The sequence below is a fragment of the Amaranthus tricolor genome, chromosome 4 (assembly GCF_026212465.1).
Source record: "Amaranthus tricolor cultivar Red isolate AtriRed21 chromosome 4, ASM2621246v1, whole genome shotgun sequence".
Lineage (NCBI taxonomy): Eukaryota > Viridiplantae > Streptophyta > Magnoliopsida > Caryophyllales > Amaranthaceae > Amaranthus > Amaranthus tricolor.
In genome coordinates, this window is record NC_080050.1 from 25,518,507 (window position 1) to 25,541,552 (window position 23,046).

The following is a 23,046-nucleotide window of genomic DNA, read 5'->3' on the forward strand; positions in this document are numbered from 1 at the left end:
GCCCGAGAGGACAGTTAGGTAGCTGGGTTTTGTGCAGGCTATTCCTCCCCTTCCTTTGAGGCCTACCCAAGCTCTGCGACCGGCACAGGGTACCTATTCCGTCACCTTTGCTTGTACGTCTATTTATACAGAGGCGTGGAGTAGGTTCCCTTATTGTGCCCGCGTTGGTGACCAGGCACTTTCTCGGGCATCTATTCCATCGAAGGCTGTTCGTGAATACGTTGACTGGTTTAGAGTGTGCTCCCACCCATTCCTCCTCCCGGGCAAAGGACCTAATGCTGATTTTGGTGTAGCTGATAGCAGAGTTGGATACGTTAGTGTTTCTTTTTATATGTTTCCTGTTATCTATTTCCATAACTTAAACAGTGTTAAACTATCTTGCTTAAACCCTTTTTTTTGTTTTTTACAGTTTGCTAATGAATTTCCGAGTCAACTAGCGCTGCTGATCAAGATGTCTGCCATCGCGAATATGACCCCTTGGGAATGACAAAATGCTGATGTTTACATGGAAGAAGTTAGAGATTTGTTTTCCGAATGGCAAGCTTTTACAGGGCACGACCCTTCATAGACATTGGTTTTTGTAATTATGAACTATTTGTTGGTGCTGTGTTGTATTTATAATATATTCGAATTGTTTACGTTGTTTTACAACAATGCTTATTATATTTTTTCATTAATACATTTTTCTATGCATGTTGAATACTATCTATAACCGTAGGTATTTATCTACACATGTTGAATGCTATCTAGATACAAAGGTACACTACTACATTAATGAGCTATTACTACCCCAAATACTCGTAGCAATAGGCTCAATAACCGTTGCAATAGGTCTATAGCGATGGTTCCATACCCGTCGCATTTGTGGCCGTAGGTATAGGTCTATTGCAACGGTTGAGCTATCTATTGCGACGGTTACACTTTGACCGTAGCAATAGGTTCTTATCACCGTCGCTATAGACCTATTGCTACGGTCGCACTATAACCGTAGCAATAGCTTCTTATAACCGTCGCTTTAGATCTATTGCTACGGTCTCACTATAACCGTAGCAATAGGTTCTTATCACTATCGCTATAGACCTATTGCGACGGTCACTTTGCAACTGTTATATTAAGTCTTTTGCGACGGTCATTGCAACCTATTGCAACCCCATGTTTTATCCGTTCCAATGGGTCTATGGCGATGGTAATGGCTCTCTATTGCAACGCCTTGATAAAGCTATAAATTATATTCCAAATGTTTTCATAAATTCCCAAAAAAATACCCACAGAATAATGTTGATAGTGTTACAAGCATACATCAAAACAAAACTGTTCTAACTCCAATTTTGATACAGTAATGTTTAACGAACAACTACTTTGTCTTCTTCCTTGGCACATAGTTTGACGATCTCTTGGGAGCAACCTGTGTTGGCTTAGGCCTTTCCGCTACATGCTTAGTCGGTCTCTTCCACTTTCTGTCATCGACCACTGCTAATGGTACTGGTGTCCTTGCAGCAAGAATTTCTGGCAATCTTTGGGACTTTTCAACTGCGAACTGCTTCGCCAGCATGACCAATTTATCTTGGTCCATGTTCAAATCGCTTAGCAGAATCCTTGTTAATATTATAGCCCAGTAAAGCCTTCTATCTGCAAGCTGTAGAAAAATTTCAAGTTATTAATATTATGATATACCCAATTCATAAACAAAGTACAAGAATCCCCAATGACATATATCGAACAAGAACCTATAAACAAACCTCATAGAGTGGGTCTATGTTCATTGTCCCCTCATATTGCTCCATAAAATATGCCATATATATGCCACAGTCCAAACTATCATCGTTCACAGTCCAAACACAGATACGAGAATAATATATAGGAGCTTGAAAAAAAATGGTCATACTACTCCCTTTACAACATATATAGCATAGTCTAAATCAGGACGTTCGACGTTGTAGAAATAGCAAATAAAGCACCAATATATTCCTCTTCTTCATTAGCTCCATCAAGTGCCTACATGAAAGGTTGAGAACTGATGAAACATCAACACTTTCTGCTACTGCCTTCTATCCAAATTCAGCTCCCAAGAGAAGGAAGTTTGAGAACTGATGCAACAAAGTGGGAGAATCATACTGTATGTGCAAGTGATGGGAGAATCATACTAGCAGGAATTCTAATACCATAGCATCAGTTCAAGCATTAAGAGATCAAAGACATACTCCTACTAATACTTCTGAAGTTTTATATATGCAGAAAGTGAAAAAGCTTGTTGCTAAAAATTTATTTGTTGCTAAAAAGTTTACTAGGAGTATTTCCCACTTATTTGTTGCTAAAAATACAAGAAATTGAGATTCAAAACACATACCAGTAAACGCCATAAAAAGGGTACACCATCCCTTGTTTCAACTCGTCTCTCAATGACCTCGATCACTAAATTAACAACTAACAAAAATCAGGAGGCAACAACTTGCTAATGCATAATGAGTAGTCTTAAGCTGAAATCAAACCTTTGGCAGCTTTTCCCGTATTCAGTAGTAGGCTATACCAAACTTCATTAAACACGTCAATTTGTTCATCAGATGCCCCAATCACCTTGAATAATACAGTCAAATCTATCAGTTAATCAAGCAATATAAGACAAGAACTACAAATCAGTTTTCCCAAAGAAACTTGCATGTCTAGAGTCTGGACTTGGTATCACGAACAATGACGAATGCTTTGAATGGATGAACAGATGAACCAAACATAATACCTTATAGTCGCAAGCATCAAAATCTGAACCCAACTTTTGTAGCGCAGCCTCATCATTACCCTTACCATACTCATACAACGCTTCTGCAAGCTGCCAAACAATCAAGAAAACAATTTAATCATTTAAAAAAATTTTAAACGATCACAGTTATTGGATAGCCGATAACAGAACCCAGACATAACAATGGACATACAGAAAGTCCCTTTTTCATCAGCTTCTGCTTCTTATCCTTCATTTTTGAAACTCTACATAAGGATATAGAATAGCAAAATCAATAACAAATAGAACCTGAGTAAGCAGATTTTCTCATCTCGAAAAAAAAAGAAGTAAGGAGAGTTTTACTTGCTTGTTAAGGCCCAAAGTATAAGCAAATCAAGCTGCCACTCTAAGTACCAAAGAGCCTAAACATAACAAGGAACCTACAAGTTTTACTTGCTGTACTTCATTTCTAAAATCTACCATAAATATGCATAATGCATTTACGTTGCACTGATTGTGTTGGGATTAAGTTTTTAACATTGCTGTTGTGTAGTACCATAAGCATGCACTTTGTCGAAATAATGATACATCATTCAAATAATTTCTCTCAAACAACGTTATCATTCATTGAATGGACCAAGGGTAGCTGATCATATAAAGCAAAGAATGAGGGTCCTCCAATTATGCACCATAAATCGAAGGTTATCCAAGAATACAGAACAAACCAAACTATATCATTCAGATAATCTATTACCAAAATCATAATCCACACCTACATTCTCATCATCATTATTTGCCATAATTCCTAATCCCTAACAAGTAATTATCCAATATCTCATATCTAGTTAATACTCCGAATCAACATAACTCATCCAATTAATTATAAATTTCAAGATTCACTAAAATTTAGGGTTTAACACATGATTAGTAAATTATTCAATGGAAGCTTATGAATAAACGTATACTCATCAAGAAAACAGAGAAGGTTCAAGAGAACTACCTTCTGTTCCAGCTATCAAGAAAAACGAGATGGAAATCGGATTCAATGCTTGATTCTTGATTTGAATTTGATGTTTAATCCACAAGATTGAAGCTCCCTCTTTCCCCCTTAAACCGGCAGAATTCAAAGACAAGGGGAAAGATTTCGGTTGCTACTTCTTGTGGTTCAAATTTCAGAAATGAGCAACAAGGATAATCAATTTAGTCATTATTTACACAAAATAATCCAAAAATGTAAAAAATTTAGATAATTACTTAGAAATCACGAAGGGAAGAAAACTCACTGATTTCACGCAGCTTTTCGAAATTCAGAGGAAGAAGAAGGAGATTGAGAAATACATGTGGTCTCTTGTGAGTTCGGATGTATAAGGTGATTGAAGCTTGTTTTTGCCCTAAATTTCGAAGCCCAAAAGAACCGTTCTCCACCCTAATTTCAAATGGAAATTGAATGGAAGAAGAGATGGAATTCGCTTGAAAATGGCGTGAATATGATACCTTGATTATACGAAAGAAGAAGAAGGAAAAGGGAAGGATTTAGAGATAAGAGAAGGTCGGTTTTCATGAGAAAGAAAGAGAAGGAATGAGAAGGAAGAAGAAGGAGAATGGCGAGAAGTAAAAGGGAATTGGGAAAATGGGTTTTTGATTTGAAATTTTTATTTTTCATTTTATAATTTCATCAATTCAAGGTCTATTGCGACGGTTTATACACAACCGTAGTAATAGGTATCCGTCCCATAGCAATAAGTGGTCTATTGCGACGGTTTAAAAATAACCGTAGCAATAGGGTCCTAACTGTCGCAATAGAGTATCTATTGCTACGGTTCATAACTAACCGTCGCAATAGAGCGTCGCCATTACTCGTTAATGTAGTAGTGGTAACATAAATAATTACAAAAAAAATACAAATCTTAAATCAATATATAGTATTGTACTATGACTATCTAAATTGATTGCATCTTCGGTGGTGTTATTACCTTGTGGTCGTTGTACGCCATAGAATCTATTCTAAAGAGAAATTCTGCTTCGAAAATGTGTTTCCAAATGTCTACATGAATTTTCAGTTGCTTCTCTCTATCATCGCTGGATTGGCGGCAGTGGAGATGAATCATCGTTCATTAATAGTTGAACATAATGATTTCTATTCACCCAACAAATATGTGTAAGTTTATGTACACCATGCACACCCGCTGTTTTCTGTAACGGAAGGACTAAACAGTTATAGTTTGGGTTACCGTCAGCAGAACCATAATACGCAATGCCAATGTTAAGAAACGTTGTCGCAGAGTACAATCCCAACGGGGCCTCTAACCAGTGACTAAACGGTGCAGGCCCAGCCCATTGCTGTGTGAACCAATCCTGAATATAGCGTTCTCTAGCATCTCGGCTAATAGGTACACACGTAGGTATTAATCTCTGTTCGTTTGCATTTCCATACACATTGCTCTTCGTAGAAGAGGCCATGCCTCCTCGCCTCCCAACTCTGTGACGACAATAGCTCTAAATCCACAATTACTATCACCTATAACATCAATCCAATACAACAAGGAGGGAGAATATGCGGGATGTGATTGGGCCATGGAAACACTGAAAAATCACGACCTGCTGAATCATCTGCAATTATTAAAAATACAATTAGTAAGATTCAACTGTAATAAACTAATGTGAATAACGGAAAGGAAAGTCATGTATTAGACAAGTTGAAACTAAAGTTAATTCCAACTAAGGATTGCGTTTCTCGACTACTAGATCTACCACTAGATCTCCCGCGAGATGAAGATCTAGATCCACGACCCCTAGAGGATGATCTATTGTATTCAAAGGCGCTTTTATTTCTCCTGAGGGTTTTGCTTGTTGTTGGTCTTCCCTTTTTTGGTGAACTTGCATGTGGCTCAGGTATATCGGTACCATCAGGATGTAATTCATCTTTAAGTACCTGAGACATGCGGCGTACAACTACGGGATCGGCTTTCAACACTTCATCAACCAACGATTGAAAGTACTCTTTATCATTGATGTTTGCGTGTCGTACTCCTTCGTTGGTATCAGCTTCTGCCTCTATGTACGTTAATATATTCCAAAACGGATGTATGTCATCCAAATACAACGCACCTTGTGACGTGATAGATAAATAAAAGTAACAAGCACAGGGTAATCCATGGGTGCTTTGAAGTGCACAACCGCATTTGTCAAATACATAGTCATCTAGCTCTAACATACGGTTATGCTCAAGCAGCAATTGTTCCAATGCAAAAATAGATACATGACGATATAATGGCCTCATGAAATTATTTCGCATAGACCTTGCAATAGAATTCATGGATTCCTGTAGCGCTTGTCGGATCTTCGATTGCTGATTTGATATTTGTGCGTTTGACCTTTTAAACAAGGTATTAAATGAGCTCTTAACGCTACCAAGATAGTACTTAAAAGACGAGTGTTGGCTTTCAACTCTGCCGGTAGTCTGGTTACCCATGTGTAAACAGTCATTCGTCCACGCACGCACAAATTTCTCTTTGTGTGGAATCCATGTTCCAGCCAAATATCGAACGACCCTTCTATTCCTAGTCGACCACGTAGCCACAATCGATTCCCATCTGTTTTGGAATTCGGCAACGGTAGAATTGTTAACCAAGGGGTTCCATCTACTTTGCCTGAATATGTGCCCCTGTTGATTTCTTTTCCCGCCACACAATTTGTCCACCATGTTCTCTACGTCGTTGGCAATATGTCATATGCATAATAAATGTCGCACATCTACATTAATTAGAAGATTGAAAATAAGTAACATATATTTAACAAATAGAACGACAATAATTAATCAATATAACCTTTTTACCTGGGAAGACATCACGTATAGCTGCAGATAAACCCTCGTCTCTATCAGTTACGATTACGTTTGGGGTCTGAGCACTGCCGAAAATAGCTCTCAATCTCTACAACACCAACGAATATGACACAGCTGCCTCATCTCGCATCAAGCAAAACGTAACAAAGAAGTTGTGATTGGTTGGCGTCATTCCGATTATTTCACAAAGCGGTCACTTTTGTTTGTTTGTTTGTTTTGTACGTCGTATCTATCAACACAACATAGGGCCACATACGTATCATCTGTATGGATGTGGGATTTACAATTAACAATCTACTCAATTGCCCTTCAATGTCCAAGTCTGTCCAAACCACGTAGTTATGCTCTGTGGCCATATAAAGACAGTGTTGGAGCGGAGTCCTACCCTCCATCTCTTCTCTTCTTATTGATTGTCTAACATTATATATCTGATTCATACTAGCAAAAATACAAGGAAAATTTTGTCTGATTGAGGTCATGATAAAGGCAGGTTGCATGCCAGTTGCACTAAGGTCTCGTATGTGCTGCCGAATATCTACAGTCAATCTGTTTGCCCTTACATGACCATCTTTGTACACTAAGAACGGGTGGTTATGTGTTCCTTCTTCACCAGGACACATTCTCACCGTCCAAGGTTTTTCCCCTGGTTTATGATTACTACATACAATCATAAATTTATACCTAAATGTTCTACTTTTAGAACCCGGTCGGGTAGCGTTATCTAAGTTATGCAAATCACCCCTAATATTACCATAGCGGTGACATCTTAAATACAAACTAACTCTAGAACGTCCTTCTTTTTGTTTATATGAAGCACGTGTAAATTGAAAGCCAATTCCTATTGCAATTTCATCCGCCCAAGCATGTAATTCATCTACAGAATCAAATTTCAAATCCGTAACAAATCTACCAGAGTAATCTACATTGTCTCCTAAATTTTCATAGTCCTGCAAATGTAACATAGATTTACAATCAATAATTAAATAGTATTTAAATTATAAAATAAATATTTAGGTAAACAATTAGGTAAATAAAATACATATAAAATAAAATAACTAAAATAATACTAAAGTATAAAATAATTAAAATAAATTACTACAACATAAATTATAAATTAAATAAATTACTACAACATAAATTGTAAATTGCTATAATAATTTAAATAAAAAATTAAAAATGATTTAAATAGTATAATTAACAATAATATAAATTATCAAATAAAATAATATACTACAACATATACAAAATATAAACAAAATATAAATTAATTTAAATAAATAAGAGGGAAGAAAAATAAATAAAAAATAATAATTAGAGTCGCACGTTTTGTGCGACCCAACCGTGGCCCAGTCGCAAATTTTGGTGCGACTCCAATTTTTTTTTTAAAAAAAAGAACCATTCGAATGGATTAAACTACGTACCGAATCGGATTCATAGTCGCTTTGGTTAGCCATTGTAAATCGATTCCAACTTTTAGCTTATTTTAACTCAGAGAGCGTTTTTAAAGAGATGTTATTGTGTTTGAGTTCGTATATTATGCAGGGACGATACTGGAAATTCAATATATATAGGGTGGCAATAAAAGTGTTCAGGATTTCATTTCTTACGCTTTAGCTTCACAAATTTTACCTTTTGATTTAGTGCTTTTAGAGTGATAAAAGTGTTATTAAGTGAGATTGAAGTGCGTTAAACAAATTTTAAGTCTAAGGACATTTTCGTTATTTCATTAAAATATAGGTGGAGATAAAATAAAAAAGGTAGGATATTTAGTAATGCCCTACAAAACAACAACGCTTGCATTTATCAACTCTTTTGTTTGATAGTTCAATTCGTCTGTCTCTTTCAGGAACTAACCCTCCATTCCTTTCCTATTCTCATGTATTTGAGGTCTTGTACGTCTTATTGATCTTTTTATTTTATTCCATAGTTTTAACGGAAGAATTACATATGTTTGAATTACATAGATAACAAAAAAGCAACTCTTATATAAGACTATCTTATCGTGAGATGAGTCCATACAAGCAGCTCATTAGTCAAAAAAAATAAAAAAAATAAAATAAAATTTGAATTCACAGTTTTATGGAAAACATTTTTTTTTAACAAAATGTGGACTGACCAAATTGAGATTTCAATAAAAAATTAGTGCAAAAAATATTAATTATTAATTGAATTTACCCAACCTTAACTATTATGTCACTAATCCCAAAAGCATTGTAACCTTTAATTAGTAAAAAAAATTCTTTGTCAATCTTCCAATCAGAAAGAAAAGTGCTGATTATGTTAATTTGAAGGAAAAAACACATATTAGATCCATCAATTGTGTGTTCTTTTTGTCTTTGATTTTTTTTTTTTTTTTTTTTTTTTTTTTTTTTTTTTTTTTAATATTATGTTTGAATCTTTGCTTTTTGTGTAAGATTTTGATCATAGACATTTTCTGACTACATGTTTGTTTTCATTCTATTACCTTTGATTGAGCCTAAAGACATTATAGAAAATGATTTGGACTGCAAAACACTATTTGATACGTCTTACATGTTCCTAGTTGAACATTGTGACTATTAAACTCAAATCTTTAATGAGGTATAGCTATAAGGTGGTCTTTATGGAGTATGGGACAAAGGGACTTAAGGTGTGGAAGCATAGGTTGAAGTTATAAATATTAGTGTTAAATGGTGACTTGAGTGTACCAAATAAATTCTATGAATTAGTGGGTGTATAGAAGTGGAATTCTATATAGGATTAAAGATGGGTGATTAAAGGTTGTGATTTAATGTGGGGCTTAAGAGTGTGAGTCAATGCATGAAGTATTGAATGGCGTAAAAGCAAAACTTAAACATGGGTGTTATTAAGCAAGATGAATGATGATGTTAATGAGATAGTGCAAGAGTCTATAGATGCTATCAACAATGCTCGTTCAATGCTTAAGGTGAAGGCCAATTGATTTGTTCAAGGTAGTAGCTCAGACCAAGACAGAATGTGCAGACCAGCCTGGGCTTGAACGACCACGCTATGGCTCGAACGAGCACTTCACAGACTGAGAACAAAAGCTGCAGCAGCCTACTGCTCGAACGAGCACAACTGTGACTCGAACGAGCAGCCTTGGTTCAGGGGCATTGGATTCAACTGATCATTTACTTAGGGCTGTTATATGTAATTTATTCGTAGCCATTTAATCCTGTATTAAGTATGTTGCTCATTAATGCAATCGCCTCTATAAATAAAGGTCTCATATACTCATGAAAAACATCCACAAAATACACCCCAAGCCTAAACACTAGCCTATATCTCTTCTCTATTGTAATTCTCCATATTTGGGAGTTCTTTGAACTCCTTTGATAATATAAGAGATACTACACACCGGAGGACGTAGCCTTAATTGGGTGAACCTCGTTAAATTTTTGTGTCGTTTTGTTGCATTATTTTCTTCTACAAACATTGTTTTCATTGAAAGTGTAATTTGTTTGTCACAAGACTTCATACATTCGATCTTGGTGATATTAGAGATTGTAACACATTGTTTTATCTCTAATATAGCGTTGTTTTCAGTAAAATAGTTCTTAAAGAAGTCAGCAACAACACGAACAGTATAATTATTAGCTTCTAGTTGCTACCCGCTTGACCGATCACCTAGGCTCGACCCACTCGGTGAAGGTCCTGCAACAGCTCGCCTATTAATGGCATTTTCTTCCTGGTTGTTGTATTAAATACAACTTCATGTTCTATGTGTTCTTGAGGATTGTAAAATCCATCAAACGACTCCATGTTAGGGACTTTGACCTTACTCCGGCTAGGAGTAGCAAAAATTCGAGCAGATAGAGGTCTTGAAGATATATAGAGCATGTGTTGGTCTGCCTTTTTCAAACTCATCTTGATCATACTTTAGTAGGGTTTGATAGGATACTTCTTCCCGTTGAGGTAGGGGTTGTTGATAAGTATGTTCGTTTTCTTTTCTCTTAGAGTATATGAGGACACATGCATCTATCTCCCCAACATGGAGCTTTCAATTGGTAATTATCTCTCTAGCATCCATGGTAGAGTGTGTCATTGCTCGACTAGAATCTTGACAACATTCTTCCCTTCTTCGGTTAGGGTTAGGGTCTTCTCTTTCCCTTTTCAGATTAGGGTTGGGATGGTATAATGGTTGTGCTGAGATGTTATGTTGATGACTGCCCTGGTGGGCTACTGAGAATGTTCTTTTCTAGTATTATGAGAAGGTACTTAGCATTATAATTTTGAGTGAGAAGTGTTTCTTGTCTTTCAACCTCATCCTTCACAAAGTAGTTGCGTGGGGTAGGCCTATGGACTGGTATTGGTTCTCTCAAGGAGAGGTTGAGCTTGTTCATTTCCAATATTAGGGTAGGATCTAGTTTGAATTGTCCTTAAGGCTTTAGTGATATGTTATTGAAGCTAAGCACTAAGAAGGTTAGCGAATTCTTGAAGGTGTTGATGGGTGACAGGACTTGGGTTAGGATTAGGATCAAGAATTAGAGGATTGAGATAATATGCATGACTAGAGCTATTTGCTTCAGACGGGTAAGGTCCCGATTGATGAGTGCGAGCTTGAGTATTTCTTTTTGAAGGCATGACTTTCAGTTCAAGTTTAGAGTGAGGTGTTACTGTTCCTCACAAATGACATCAAACTATTTCAGGTGAAACTTAGTTAGAATTTATATTATGTGGGAGAAGAGTAATGTATGTTGTATGTCAAAGTATAATTGTCCACATGTTCAAATATAGGGTTTCCCACTCCAATTTCTTAAAGTTAAATGCAATTGAAGATGGTTGAAGGTGGTTAAAGATCTTCGAATAAACCTACAAAAAGAACAAAAGTTACTAATCTAAGGGTGGTACCTAGTATAGCACTTCTGATGCTTAAGTCAAATAGAGAATGGGTATAAAAATAAAGTAGAATTACTTAGAGAAAATTTAGGAGAACTTACTTTATTAGCTTATTTTGTGAGTATCTTCATTAGCTTATTTTGTGAGTATTTTCATTCGCTTATTTTGAGAGTATTTTTAGTTGTTGACTTAATACTGATATTGAAACTTAACAAATGTACTTCACAAACTGATAATTGAAGAAATTGACTGATACATAATCTGAATTAAGCTTTGACCATTCCATATAGACTATCTTTAACTTAGGTATGAGGCTCAATCATAATTATGACATTGGACCCAAAGCAAAGTTGCTTTAGGCAAAGGGAAACATGCGGGAAGGGACAGTTTCAGGTGAGGGGAATAGGTAGAGAAGGGAGCCGTTTCAGGCGAGGGGATGTGGTGGGGGGAAGGCACTTTCAGGCAATGTCAGTTAAGGCGAGGTAAGGGTGGGGTAAGAGATTTTTTGATTTTATATTTTAGTTTCTATTTTAAATTTTACTAATTTTATATAGATTTTTATAATAAAATTATATTTGAAAAAAAATTATTCTAAATAATAAATAAAAGAAGAAATAATTAAGTGTTTTTAAATTTATTTAAAATAAATTAATTTTTATAAATAGAAATATAATATATAATTAAAAAAACTAAACAAGTAATTGAGAGAAAGAAAGGAGGGGAGAGAAGAGTAGGAGGTTAGGGTTTTTTCTAAATTTTTCACATGTCATAAATATTAACTTATACAAAAATATGGTATTATTAGCACTAGACCAAAAATTAGTTACTCATTAAACCAGCGGTTATTTATTAAGAGATTATTTTAAGACGACTTTAGAATAAAATTTCTACATTCTCATTATTTCTTTTAATTGTACCATATGGATAAAATTTACGTTAAACTAGTTTATAAATTTACGAAAATTTGAAAATAATAAGCCATTTGAACAAAAATAGTCAAAATCCATGTTTTGGGTAAACTTTAATCCCAAAATAAATGTCATTGCTTCAAAATTAGGTTTGGTATATACTCGCTGTTAATAATAGCAAACCAAGGCAACAACTGAAATTAAGTCAAGTGTTTGTTCGCTGTTAATAATAGCGAACAAAGAATTTTGGTAAAAAAGGTCAACATCTTTGTTCGCTGTTAGTAACAACAAACAGAGATTTGACTATTTTTTTGACCTGCTTTCTAAGTTCGTTGTTACTAACAGCAAACGCATACCGAACTAGCTTATGAGCCATACACGCTTATTTTGGTATTAAATTTTTCCCAAAGCTTGAATTTTGAATATTTGTGTTCAAATTTTATGTTTTATTTTTATTTTTTTTTTCAAATTTTCTAAATTTACGAGAATTGCTCCAATAAGAAAGGCAACAGTAGTCACGTGTATAAGAAGTTGAAGCCCAATTCAATAATTTGCCGAGCACATATTAGTAATGAATCAAAGCCCACGTGAAGAAAATCAATCTATGTGATGGAGAAAATTTGAATTACTTGAGCAAAAAAAAAATTAATTAAATAAAATTAAGTTTTAAAAAAATCCCAAAAGTAAGCGTGAAAAGCCCAAAACTGTGCTTTGCAGCTGTTCGCAGTTACTAACTGCGAACAGCTAGTTTGTCTTATATGCTGTTCGCAGTTAGTAACTGCGAACAGACTTGTTCTACAAAAACGCAAATCAGTTTCTTTTGTTTTTATAACTTTATATTGGATTTTGAAGTAATGTTGTTGTATTAGTTGAATATTATTAGAAATGTTGATGTTGATGTTGGTATTAGAAATATTATTGGTGAACTTATGAATTGATTTATTATTTGGATTTTATGTGTATTATATGTGTATGAACTTAGCTACTTTATGGATTTGAATAATTTTTAGACCAAAAAAGATTATAATCAAATGAATATAATGTACTTGTATGGGCATGAGTTGATATTGATTTTCTTTGTATTAATGTAGAAAATGGCATCATTTCGCGTGACTATAGTATATTTTTGGAATGGTTGTATTAGAGAAAATAATGGCAAAGTTCATTATGTTGGGGGAAGACGTAAGTTGTTTGCTTACAATTCGAACATGGATTTGAACCACTTTAGACGTTTTATATGTTCTAAGATTGGATTGGACCCTACTAGAAGTACCGTAAATATAAGCTTTAAATATGCCTTGAGTGGAGAATTTATTGCCTTTCCTGTTGAGGATGATGAGGCTATAGATGCGATGTGGAAGCATTCAAAGTCCACCCAAATTCCCTCTTTGGAGTTATACGTAGAAGAAGTACCATTAGGGAATGTAGTTGCTTCTAATCCTACTCCTACCCCTATGCCTATATTAACTCAGGAGACTGTAAATTCCGTCGTTTCTTCCGCATCTTGTATTTTTTCTCAACCCCCTATGAATCAAGTTCCAATTGATTCAATGGCTAACATAGGAGAAATTGCTGAGATGGGACCTTGGGATGATGAAAAAGAGAGTAATGAGCTCATTGACGATCCTTCTGAGGACGATGTGGATGTCGATGAGGATGCTCTAGCAAATGACATGACTCTAGGCAACATTCCTACAATCATTCCTCCTACACCTTATGCCCTCTGTCCACCTTTAGACGAGTATGCGGAGGACAACTCATGGAGGACTTGGGCTTGTGATACCACATACACCGAACAGGGAGAGTTTGAGAAGGGTATGATGTTTGATAGCAAGGAATCATTGTTGGAAGCTATCAGAGTGTATCATATTGGGAGAAATGTCGAGTACAGAACGGAGACCTCGAACCAAACTGTCCTTTCCTTGAAGTGCAAGCGGGGTTGTTCGTGGAAACTTAGGGCTATGTTTGACTCTTAATTATCTTCATGCCGTATTGTTACCTATAAGCGTAAGCACGGTTCTTGTGCATTGGGTAGTGACAGTGTTTCGGCTGGACACATTCACCTTACATCTTCTGTCATTAATAATGTTATTAGAAATTGTGTTGCTAAAGACCCATCCATTAAGGTATCTGTCGTACGGCAGATGGTTAAAGATCGTTTTGGTGTGGATGTGAATTATAAGAGAGCGTGGTGTGCAAAGCAACAAGCGTTGTTATCCATTTACGGGACCTGGGAAGGTTCTTACTCACTCCTTCCACGCTTTCTAGAAGCTTTGCAACATTCTAACCCGGAGTTAGTACTTGAGTGGTATTTTAAGGAGGACAATGACATGGGTGTATATGTGAGACCTAATATTAGGACCTTCCAACGTGTCTTTTGGGCCTTTAAACATTGCATTAAAGGCTTCAATTATTGTTTGCTGATAAAATAAGCAACCAAATACAACTCCTATACTTAACTTTACTTGACGACCCGTGGGAGTGCATCGCCGAGTATAGCTGGGGCTCCGCAGCCCTAGGATACTTGTACAGGAGGCTTTGTTGTGCTGCCAATAAGAACGTCAAAGAGATTGCAGGACCACTAGTCATATTACAGGTAATAACAATAACATTTAATTCTAATCCACATTTGGTTAATTACATACTAATTACATTTGCGATCGTTAGCTGTGGGCGTGGGAGATATTCTTATCGGCCAACCTTACAGAACCGTTGGTCGTGGTGATACTGCTCCTCCACCACAACCCCCACCAGATGTTGCGTACGATTCGAGGTGAAATTTTGCACGCCGGACGCGCAACCACACCGGTAGCGGTCTAGGATTCTACCGAGATCAGTTAAATCTGCTACGACTCAAACAGGTAAACATTTCAGTACTCATTAACATTAGTACAATTTAATCAACATATCACTTACCTTTTAATAACATGTATTTTAGTTTTTGTGGGACCCATACCCAACGGAAGCCTACGCAGTTGTACCGGAACACTCGGGGATTCATTCAGGGGCGTGGAGGGCTTCTGTACCATTCATATGCTTCGACATTGTCGAAGTACATTTACCAGAGCGCGTAATGCGCCAATATGGGTTGGTACAGGGCATTCCACCGCCTTGTGACACTGAACCCTAGCTGCACCTAATTTCGCGCAAAAATCAGGCTGGGGCAAACTGGATGGAGATCAACTGGCGTCACATCGCTCGTTGGGATGCTAGACTTGAGCTGCTGGCACAAGGTGCGCCAATCGAAGGTGTGCCAATCGATGTTCATGGCATCTACTACACCAGACTACATGCCGTGGTTCCTTACCATCACGCGCCGATGGATGACACCACGTGCTATCTTCGAAGCATCACATTATGCACCAGCTGCGCCTATGATGACCCAATTTGTAAGTCTTCATTTGCATTTATATGATTAAGTTGCCAATTAAATAATATAATGTTACATTAACTAAATATTAATTGCAGGCACAACGTGCGGCAGACGTGATGCGGTACAGCCACGAGGACCCGGTGAGGGAGATTGCCCATGGCATGCTCGTCGGCTCGCAGTTCCAGCATTTCATACCGGAAGTCGCTGCAGATTCCTTAACGACTACCGCCCATACGCACGTCTCATCTCCTGCTTATGACTACCTTTTGGAGGAGATGAATCATTCATACCCTGTTGACGCTTCGGGGACCTCGCAGGCTGGGCCATCACAGCCATTACAGTACCAATCCCCTCCACTGCCAGAGCGACACCCGAACTCCTCTTACTATCATAGGAGGCGAAGGAGACCAACTCAGTTGGATAGGGTAGATGAGGGTTCGTGAGCGTTAACGTTTAACTTTTGTGTATTCGGATCGACTATGTACATATATATATATATATATATATATATATATATGTATATATATATATATGTATATATATATATATATGTATATATATATATATATGTATATATATATATATATGTATATATATATATATATATATATATACATATATATATATATATATACATATATATATATATATATACATATATATATATATATATACATATATATATATATATATACATATATATATATATATACATATATATATATATATACATATATATATATATATACATATATATATATATATATATACATATATATATATATATATATACATATATATATATATATACATATATATATATATATATACATATATATATATATATATATATATATATATATATATATATATATATATACATATATATATATATACATATATATATATATATACATATATATATATATATATACATATATATATATATATATATATATATATATATATATATATATATATATATATATATATATATATATATATATATATACATATATATATATACATATATATATATATATATATACATATATATATATATATATATATATATATATATATATATATATATATATATATATTTTAATTGATTTGTATATTTCAAACATTTGTATATATATTTTATTGTATATATATGTTTAATTACTTTATCTTAGCCTCCAAGCTTTGACTTATTAATGATCGGAGTTTTGGCGATTAATCATGTCGCCTTAAAGATACATCGAATTGTAATTACTTATTATATTGTCTCTAGTGCAAATACAACAAACAACAACACAAAAATAAAGGAAAAAAATAATATTAACTAGCTGTTCGCAGTTACTAACTGCGAATACTGCGAACAGCCATAAAAGACAAACTAGCTGTTTGCAGTTACTAACTGCGAACAGCTATTTTGTCTTTTATGGCTGTTCGCAGTTAGTAACTGCGAATAGCTCCAAACCATAGGTTTGGGGTTTCACGCTTACTTTTGGAAATAGTTTGATTTTAAGTTTATTTAATTAATTTTTTTTTTAGCTTACGTTTTTCAAATTTTCTGTGATGAATGCATGAACCCAGACCTAATTTGTGTATATTTATACTCACCGCGAACTCATAGTCTTACATTTTCTTTCAAATTTTATTAATAATTTAGCGAGAGATCAATAAGACAATCTTAAAATAAAAATTCATATACTGATAAGGATATTAAACGAACTATTTAATCTAAATATAGAAAATGTTTTATCGCAAGATCTTCACAGAAAAATTTGAGAATTAGAAGAAGTGAACATTGTAATATTATATTTTATTTAGCTTATTGTAAGTAACTATAAAAGAAAATATGAAAATACACGTCAATAAATTAAAAGAATATTAATCCTTAAATAGTAAAATAAATTACAACTAAAAACCATCTTAAAGAATGATTTTAGATACATAAGAAGAATATGTTTAAAAATATACATAGAAACCTTTCTATGTAAATTCATATAATGTATCAAATGTTATTTTTCATAGCAATCTTAAAAGGATAAACGAAGTAATTTATTATCACCCTTTCGTTTAATGCTAACCAAACAATGGTGTAAATTTAAAGATGAACATTATTTGCAAGTGATGGAGCTAAGAATAAGGATTGTGTTGCAGAATTGCAGCTTGCAGGAGATTAACGCTCATATAATCAGAGTGATATAAATGATATAGCCCAATTGTTATTAAAATTCCTAATTAATTACCGTAATTTATAAATCAGTATAAAAAGATAAAAAAATAATAATAAAATAAATAATAATTAAAAAGATAAATTAAAATAATAAAACTATTAAAATATTAAATCCTACTTATATAAAAATAATTTATTAACTTAAAATATAACTATTATTTATTTAGACTGGTTGATTGTAATCCATAATCCAACGCCCAGCAGTGTTTAACACTTGACAGATTTTTATGGGGTCAAGTAAAACTTTGTAGAAGTAGTTTAATAATTTCTGCAGCATTTACAGAACTGCAGTTGTGGGTCCAATAACTGTATACTTCTTTAATTAGTTGGAACGTATAGATATTTTATAATGAGAAATATCACTATAGTAACTAATAAAAATCAGAAGAAGTATAAAGCTTTTGTTATCTATTTTGAAATATAAGTATTTGCTTATTTTTCTACATTATAATTATTGGTAGTTTGACACTATTTACCATTTAACTTTATTTTATGTATTACGGTTAATGTGTAAGAAAAAATACGGTTAAGTAAGATTTTGTTTTAATCGTTTAATCACATGTGTTCATAATATTAACTTTTTATAATTTTAAATGTGCATATTTCAATATATAAATGATTAAATTAACATATTAAATTGCGTTAAAAGTCATAAGTAACAAGTATAAAGGAATAGAAAGTATGCATTTAGCATCATTTGCCATTTTGCATTACTAGTTGTGGGGCGGCGTGCGTAGCCCTCAAGTTGCCCTATCGAATTCTATAACGCATTTTTTATATAATTTTATCAACAATAATACAAATAAAAATATTAAAATGTCAATGTGTTACAAATGTGGGAAAGATATAAGGGTTGAAGGTATATAAATAGTAGTAGTTTATCCTATCAAATTTCATGATAATAAACAATTTTTGATTTATTTTCTTATATTTTGTCGTAATGTTATTTACACAAAAGCTCATGATAGAAGTGACAACCCTTTACAACAGATAAACACTAATTAGGAAGAAGAACAATTTACATGATACATTATTTTGAAACAATTAACTATTCATATACTTATTTAAATACACTCAGATTTAAATCTCATCTTTTTTTTCCTTTTGGGATCCTGGATTTATTCTAGTCAGAGTTATGTACAACCTGTGTGCATTCTTTGGCCAAAAACAAACTTGTCGCTAGATACATAAGCAAGTTAAACTATAACATATAACCATAACCATAACCATTATCAATCACAAAAAAGTTCTCCACTACTTCAGTAAGGTATCTTCTAGCTTCTTCAATGGTTGCTACCACTATTCATTTATGTAGTGTTTGGGAATAAATATTTCATTTCAAATTATGATTTTTAATTATGAAATCATAAATGAAGAATTTGAGAATGACAAGGTTTAGGTAGTCATTTTCAAATCCTCAATTTTAACTACTTTGAAAACTATGATGGAATTTGATTCAAATCCAAATTTGAAAATTTTTGATTTGTCAAACAATAGATTTGAGTCAATTCTAAATTTTCAAATAAAATCATTGTTCCCAAACATAGCATTAGGAAAAATGAATTGTATTACTCCCTTTAATCAAAATGTCAAAAAGAAAGTAGATAAAGAGAATATCCACTTTCACCTTTCTTGAATTGAAGAAACAAATTATCGATTTACTAATTCTTAACCCAAAAATCATATTCAAAAACAAAAACCAAAAACGATGAAATTGAAATAAAACCAGTCAAAGCAAGCATAATTAAATTCATTGGAATTTAATCTACGAGAAGCCAATGAAACAATGAAATCCATTACTAAATAAAATGTTAAAGCAAGTACCAATAATCTTAATGATGACGTTAACTTTAAACATATAATCGAACATGCTTTGTCTTGTACTTTAGAGAGGGTCGACAAAGATGTGTCGAATATGGGTGGTTTAAGGTTTGGAACGGTTAATGAGAGTTGCTTGATCAAAGCAACAATTAAAAAAGCAGAACAGTGAGTGGCTCGACCAACCGCTCGATCGAGTGAAGTATTGCTCAACCGGTGGAGCGGTGTTGGCTCGGTTGAGCAAGGTGTGCAGAACAAGTCAGTAGCTTCTCTGGAAGCTCGCTCGACCGAGCGAGGTAGTGGCTCGGGTCGAGCGGAAGTTCAGTAAACTACTTTGGATTCTGTTTTTGGTCAGAATGTGAAGTGACTATGCAATAATGTGGTGAATTACTTCTATTGTTTATTGTAATGTTTATTGTCATAGTTAATTAGATGTTAATTGAGTTGTTACATGTATGTTTATGGTGATTTATGAGTGAATACTAAGAGTGATGAATGTCTTGCCTATAAATAGGATTCATCACTCATAGTAACAACCACCACAAACACACATATTGTTGAGAGGGCTATTGCATTATTAGAAACTTGAGAGTGTTCTTACTTTGCTTTAGTATTTGTGATCTTGAGAGATTGTTCTCAAGATAAGGGTGATTTATTATACTTATAATTGTTGAATTCATTATAATAAACTATATTTGAGGGGGAGGTATTCAAGATACCTCATAAACACTTGTGTTCATTTTTGCATTATATTTTTCATTTGTTTTTCATTGTTGAACCTCTTTAAGGCCTGCGCTTTCATAAAACTTCATGATAAAACCCAAATGTCATGAAACATCAAATTCAATGAAATGAATATGGAAAAATCATCAGACTTAAACTAACAACAAGACTTATAACAAATTTTTCAAACAATCAAAATCCAAGGGTTCCATAGCAAATGTTCCTCAAGTTGAGAAAGTTGAAGGTAATGATGGAGGGATTAAACAAAAGAATGTAGCAGCAGGACAGGGAAGAAACATGAAAGCACTTAATGATATTGGTTATATATTTTACATTCAAAGATGTTGAAGCCAAACAACAAAGACCCATCACAAGGAGTTTTGGTGCCAGATTACTTGCTGCTAATGCACAAGTAGATGGAGATAACAACTAACAAGAAGAAATTGCAAGTGGCAGGAGTGCCAAAACCACCAGCAAAGAGGGCAGTTCCAAAAAAAGCAAAAGCACCGGTGGAAGTGATTAAATTTTAAATAAATCATCACCTAATGAGCAATGTCCTTGCTTTCCCTGACATGAAAATTAAGCAAAATTAAACATTAAATTTTCCCAAGGAATCCATAGTTAATCATCAGAAAATGAATTAGTAATATACCTTTATTTTTCATTCAGAAAGTGATTATTGAAGTAAAGAAGCAAAAACATATGGATTAGTGGGCAATGTTTCTGGTTTCACAATGACTACTCCATACTCATCATCAAAATACTCCAAAGTTCTTGAAATTACTTCATTTATCCCATTAATCTTACTTTACAAAACCAACCTTGATTTATCTCATCATCAAAATACTCTGAAAAAACAAATATGAATGAAAGATATAAAAAAGAGAGATCACAATAATGTTAGCTAATAGCGTAATATTATAATGAAAAATTAGCAGTACATAAACAAAATCCACCCAAATTGATTGAACCAAATTAGACTAAATAATAATAAGAAAAAAAAATCAAATAATGAAAAACAAACAAATTCAAATTGGAAACTAAATTAATAGGTTTAAAAGACAATATAGTTGAAGATGAATGAAGACTTACCACCCCAACTATTAAAATTTCAATCAAAATTAATTACAAAATTAATAAGATCTTTTGTGCAAAATTAGCCTAATTTTGTCATTTTGTTGTTTTAAAAAATATTATTGTAGTTTTTGTTTTGTGGATGGCTTCTATGTTTTGAGTGACTTTTATATCAAGCTGCAAGTCAGGTCTTATTAGTTCAGGTTACATGTTTTGTGTGACTTTTTTATGGGTCTTACTTTTGGTCAATATATGTGAACCATGTCGGATTTTTGATTGGAAGATACTACGGATGAAGATCCATCAGAAGGGCAATACATATACAATATGATCCATATGGGTATCCGCAGATTTTTCTGACCCGGAAAGGAAATAATATTTTATATAGGTCGGGTCCATGGAATGGGAAAAGGTTTGGTAGAGCACCCAATGATATATACTATACACATTTGAGTTTTTTATGGACGAAAATGAGGTATATTATCAGTATAATTTAACTGGTTATAATCTAATTTCAAGGATGTAATTAAAAACAAAGAGATCAAAGAACATAGTTCTAAATGAATTGAATTCGCATCTATACAATTATGCAATCCAATATCAGTAAAACAAAAGATGTAAATCGAGAAACTAGAGATGATTTTTTTGAGAAACATCTTTAATTGGATCAACTTATTATATATATATTTTAAATATTATAACTAAGTATTGAATAATATAAGCAGACATTTAAGATATTAAAAGTAGACATTAAGAATACGGTAAATAAGCATTAAAGATAATATAAGTAGACATTAAAAATATAATAAGTAGACATTAATCTTTAATCGACTGGACTTGAAATATGTCTTTCAAAGAAACGGTCTTTTAAGAGACTAGCTGGAAATCACAAATTCTTGTGAGAGAAAATGGGATCTCTATCTTCAAAATTTAGATTAATTTATTAGAGTTTTGAAGATGGAGAAAAGCATGGAAATGGGAGAAAGGAGTGAAAATGGAAAAAGTAGAGAAATGAGATGGGAAAACAAGGAAAATGAGATGCAAAAAGCAGTGTTAAATTCTTATTATCCATTATATTCTAAACAATGAGTTATCACTTTTTTTTACTTTTATTGATACACTTCAATTACCTTTTAATTTCATTTACAGTATAATTTTTTACTTCATTTATAACCATACATTCACTTTTTTCATAAATATTGTAATACTCGATTTCTCTTAGATGCAAAATCAAAAGGGCAAAATATTACATACTTCCTCAGTTCCTTAAAGAAGTTCTCACTCTTCATTTTTTGATATTTCATTTGTTGTTCCCATAAGTAATCTTTTCATATATATCACAAATTTTGGAAAATAATAACCTTATTTATCCTTATTTTAATATTTTAATAATATTTATGGTCCTCACATATCTTCCACTAATTTTATTTTAACATTTTTATATTTATTATGGTCTCCCTATATTTTCCACTAGCTTGATAAAAATATTTTTTTAATAGTTGTAGTCCCTATATTTTTTTCACTAAG

The 23,046-nt window shown here is 33.4% G+C and overlaps 1 protein-coding gene and 1 long non-coding RNA gene across 14 annotated transcripts; both read right to left on the bottom strand.

The window, feature by feature from the left end:
* Nucleotides 1-1,152: 1,152 nt before the first annotated feature.
* LOC130810426 (uncharacterized) lies at nucleotides 1,153-4,360 on the bottom strand. Of its 13 annotated transcripts, XM_057676485.1 has the most exons (8): nucleotides 3,997-4,359; nucleotides 3,714-3,870; nucleotides 3,077-3,135; nucleotides 2,928-2,979; nucleotides 2,735-2,824; nucleotides 2,490-2,574; nucleotides 2,348-2,412; nucleotides 1,153-1,636 (listed from the first exon to the last, which is right to left on the bottom strand). In XM_057676485.1, exons 4-8 carry the CDS (start codon nucleotides 2,967-2,969, stop codon nucleotides 1,355-1,357), a joined length of 564 nt encoding a protein of 187 aa, XP_057532468.1. In that variant the 5' UTR covers nucleotides 2,970-2,979; nucleotides 3,077-3,135; nucleotides 3,714-3,870; nucleotides 3,997-4,359; the 3' UTR covers nucleotides 1,153-1,354. The 13 variants fall into 13 exon arrangements, 7 of the variants coding, with proteins under 7 accessions (XP_057532468.1, XP_057532469.1, XP_057532467.1 ...); XM_057676486.1 differs by having other exon boundaries at nucleotides 2,928-3,135; XM_057676484.1 differs by having other exon boundaries at nucleotides 3,077-3,870.
* Nucleotides 4,361-19,633: 15,273 nt separating this feature from the next.
* LOC130810528 (uncharacterized) lies at nucleotides 19,634-21,908 on the bottom strand. Its single transcript, XR_009041064.1, has 3 exons — nucleotides 21,538-21,908; nucleotides 21,098-21,293; nucleotides 19,634-21,012 (listed from the first exon to the last, which is right to left on the bottom strand). It is a non-coding gene; the product is annotated as an uncharacterized LOC130810528 (long non-coding RNA).
* Nucleotides 21,909-23,046: the final 1,138 nt, after the last annotated feature.

What these genes read in the sequence shown, in the direction of transcription:
- LOC130810426 (XM_057676487.1), bottom strand. Translation starts at nt 2,969, where the DNA reads ATGAAGGATAAGAAGCAGAAGCTGATGAAAAAGGGACTTTCT. An exon ending in TACGGGAAAAGCTGCCAAAG is followed by an intron (nt 2,413 to 2,489) that starts GTTTGATTTCAG and finishes TTGTTAATTTAG; the next exon opens with TGATCGAGGTCATTGAGAGA. An exon ending in CCTTTTTATGGCGTTTACTG is followed by an intron (nt 1,637 to 2,347) that starts GTATGTGTTTTG and finishes ATTTTTCTACAG; the next exon opens with CTTGCAGATAGAAGGCTTTA.